This window comes from Echinops telfairi, unplaced genomic scaffold, assembly GCF_000313985.2.
Source record: "Echinops telfairi isolate 266 unplaced genomic scaffold, ASM31398v2 ScPeMD7_7416;HRSCAF=8454, whole genome shotgun sequence".
Taxonomy (NCBI): domain Eukaryota; kingdom Metazoa; phylum Chordata; class Mammalia; order Afrosoricida; family Tenrecidae; genus Echinops; species Echinops telfairi.
This window is the reverse complement of record NW_022111316.1, coordinates 3,118,155-3,119,736: the sequence shown is the minus strand read 5'-3', so window position 1 is coordinate 3,119,736 and position 1,582 is coordinate 3,118,155. Positions and strand designations below refer to the sequence as shown.

Genomic DNA, 1,582 nt, shown 5'->3' with positions numbered 1-1,582 from the left:
TGCCCAATGAATGACCAGATGACCATTTTCTGATTTACCTTTCTTGTGTCTCATTTTGGAGGTAACATGGAAGGTGATATAACAAAAACAGGCAAGAAATGATCTAGCGATAGGACTGAACACCTGTTGAACTGAAAGGTTAAATATGGCAGACATGTTAAGCATGCTTCTTCAAACCAATTCTTTCTGTGTACAGTTAACAAATCTTTTATCTGGTGTGTTTTCTTTTGCTTTATCCAAAGTAATAAATGAAGATATTAGTTTACTAGACTCAGCAGTGAAAAAAATAGGTTAAATATGAGAATTGACCTGTTTATCTAGTGGTGTGTGTGTGTGTGTGTGTGTGTTAAGGACAAGTACCCAGATGGGATCCTGTGAAGACCCTTGGTGGTCTCCTGGCACCTTCATCAGTACTGGCATTCCTGATCCTTAAGGGAGGACTGTACAATATAGTATAGAATATTGTCAGCAAAATGTTGCATCCTCCAAGTTATACAGTTATCAAAGTACTTGTGACCTTTAATTTAGTGGACTGCAACTGATATAGCATGGAGTTCCTGAACTTTCAGATGTTTTTCATGCATTTACCTGGCCTCATGCCAGTCGCGGATTTATTTGAGAAGAATGCACCAAGTGGCATCTAGCCCATAATTAGGAGAGCTGGGGATCAATGGTTTAGTCGCTGTTTTAACTACATGTCTTTGAACATCTGTATTAAGTTCCTACATGATCAGCTCTAGGAGAGAATTCTCGTCTTCCATCTTTTTAAGGCGTCTTTGATTTCTTTGTTCCTGAGGCTGTAAATCAGCGGATTTAACATGGGGATTATAATAGTATATAAGACTGACGCCAACTTGTTTTGGCTCAAAGAATCACCAGAGTTCGGATACATATAAACAAAGATCCCTGAGCCAAAGAACAGGGTCACTGCTGTTACGTGAGAAGCACAGGTGTTGAAAGCCTTGAACCTGCCTTCAGCTGATGTGATCTTCAGAATGGTGGCAACAATATAACCATAGGATATCATGATAACCAGGACAGAAGTCAGTCCATAGATGACTGTCAGCACAGAGGTCATGACTTGGAAGAAGAAAGTGTCAGTGCAGGACAGTAGCAGCAATTGGGGCAGGTCACAGAAGAAATGATTGATGACATTTGGCCCACAGAAATGGAGTTGAAGTAAGGCACATAATTGGATAAATGAGCCAAAGAATCCAGTTACGCCAGCTCCTGCTACCATTTGCATGCAGAGGGTGGGGGACATGATGGCTGTGTAGAGTAGAGGGTTGCAAATGGCAGCATATCGATCATAGGCCATAGCTGCCAGGAGACAGCACTCAGTCAGACCCAGGCTAGAGAAGAAAAAGTACTGGACGGTGCACCCCACAAAGGAGATGGATTTATGCTTCTGGAAGAAGTCTGAGAGCATCCTGGGGGATATAGTGGAAATATAGCAGATGTCTAGAAAGGACAAGTTACTGAGGAAAAAGTACATGGGTGTGTGTAGATGGGAATCCATTCTGATGAGGGTAATAAGAGCCACGTTCCAGGACACTGTGATGAGATAGATTCCCAGGAATAT

General features: G+C 41.9%; 1 protein-coding gene across 1 annotated transcript in view; it reads right to left on the bottom strand.

Annotated features, from left to right (window-relative positions):
- LOC105979729 (olfactory receptor 1440-like) overlaps positions 1 to 1,582 on the bottom strand; it is a 24,312-nt gene that overhangs the window by 10,406 nt on the left and 12,324 nt on the right. Inside the window, exon 3 of the mRNA XM_030887518.2 lies at positions 763 to 1,582. This exon is cut by the window's right edge and continues 1 nt beyond it. Coding sequence (XP_030743378.2) covers positions 763 to 1,582 — 820 coding nt within the window. The remainder of the gene's footprint in view (positions 1 to 762) is intronic.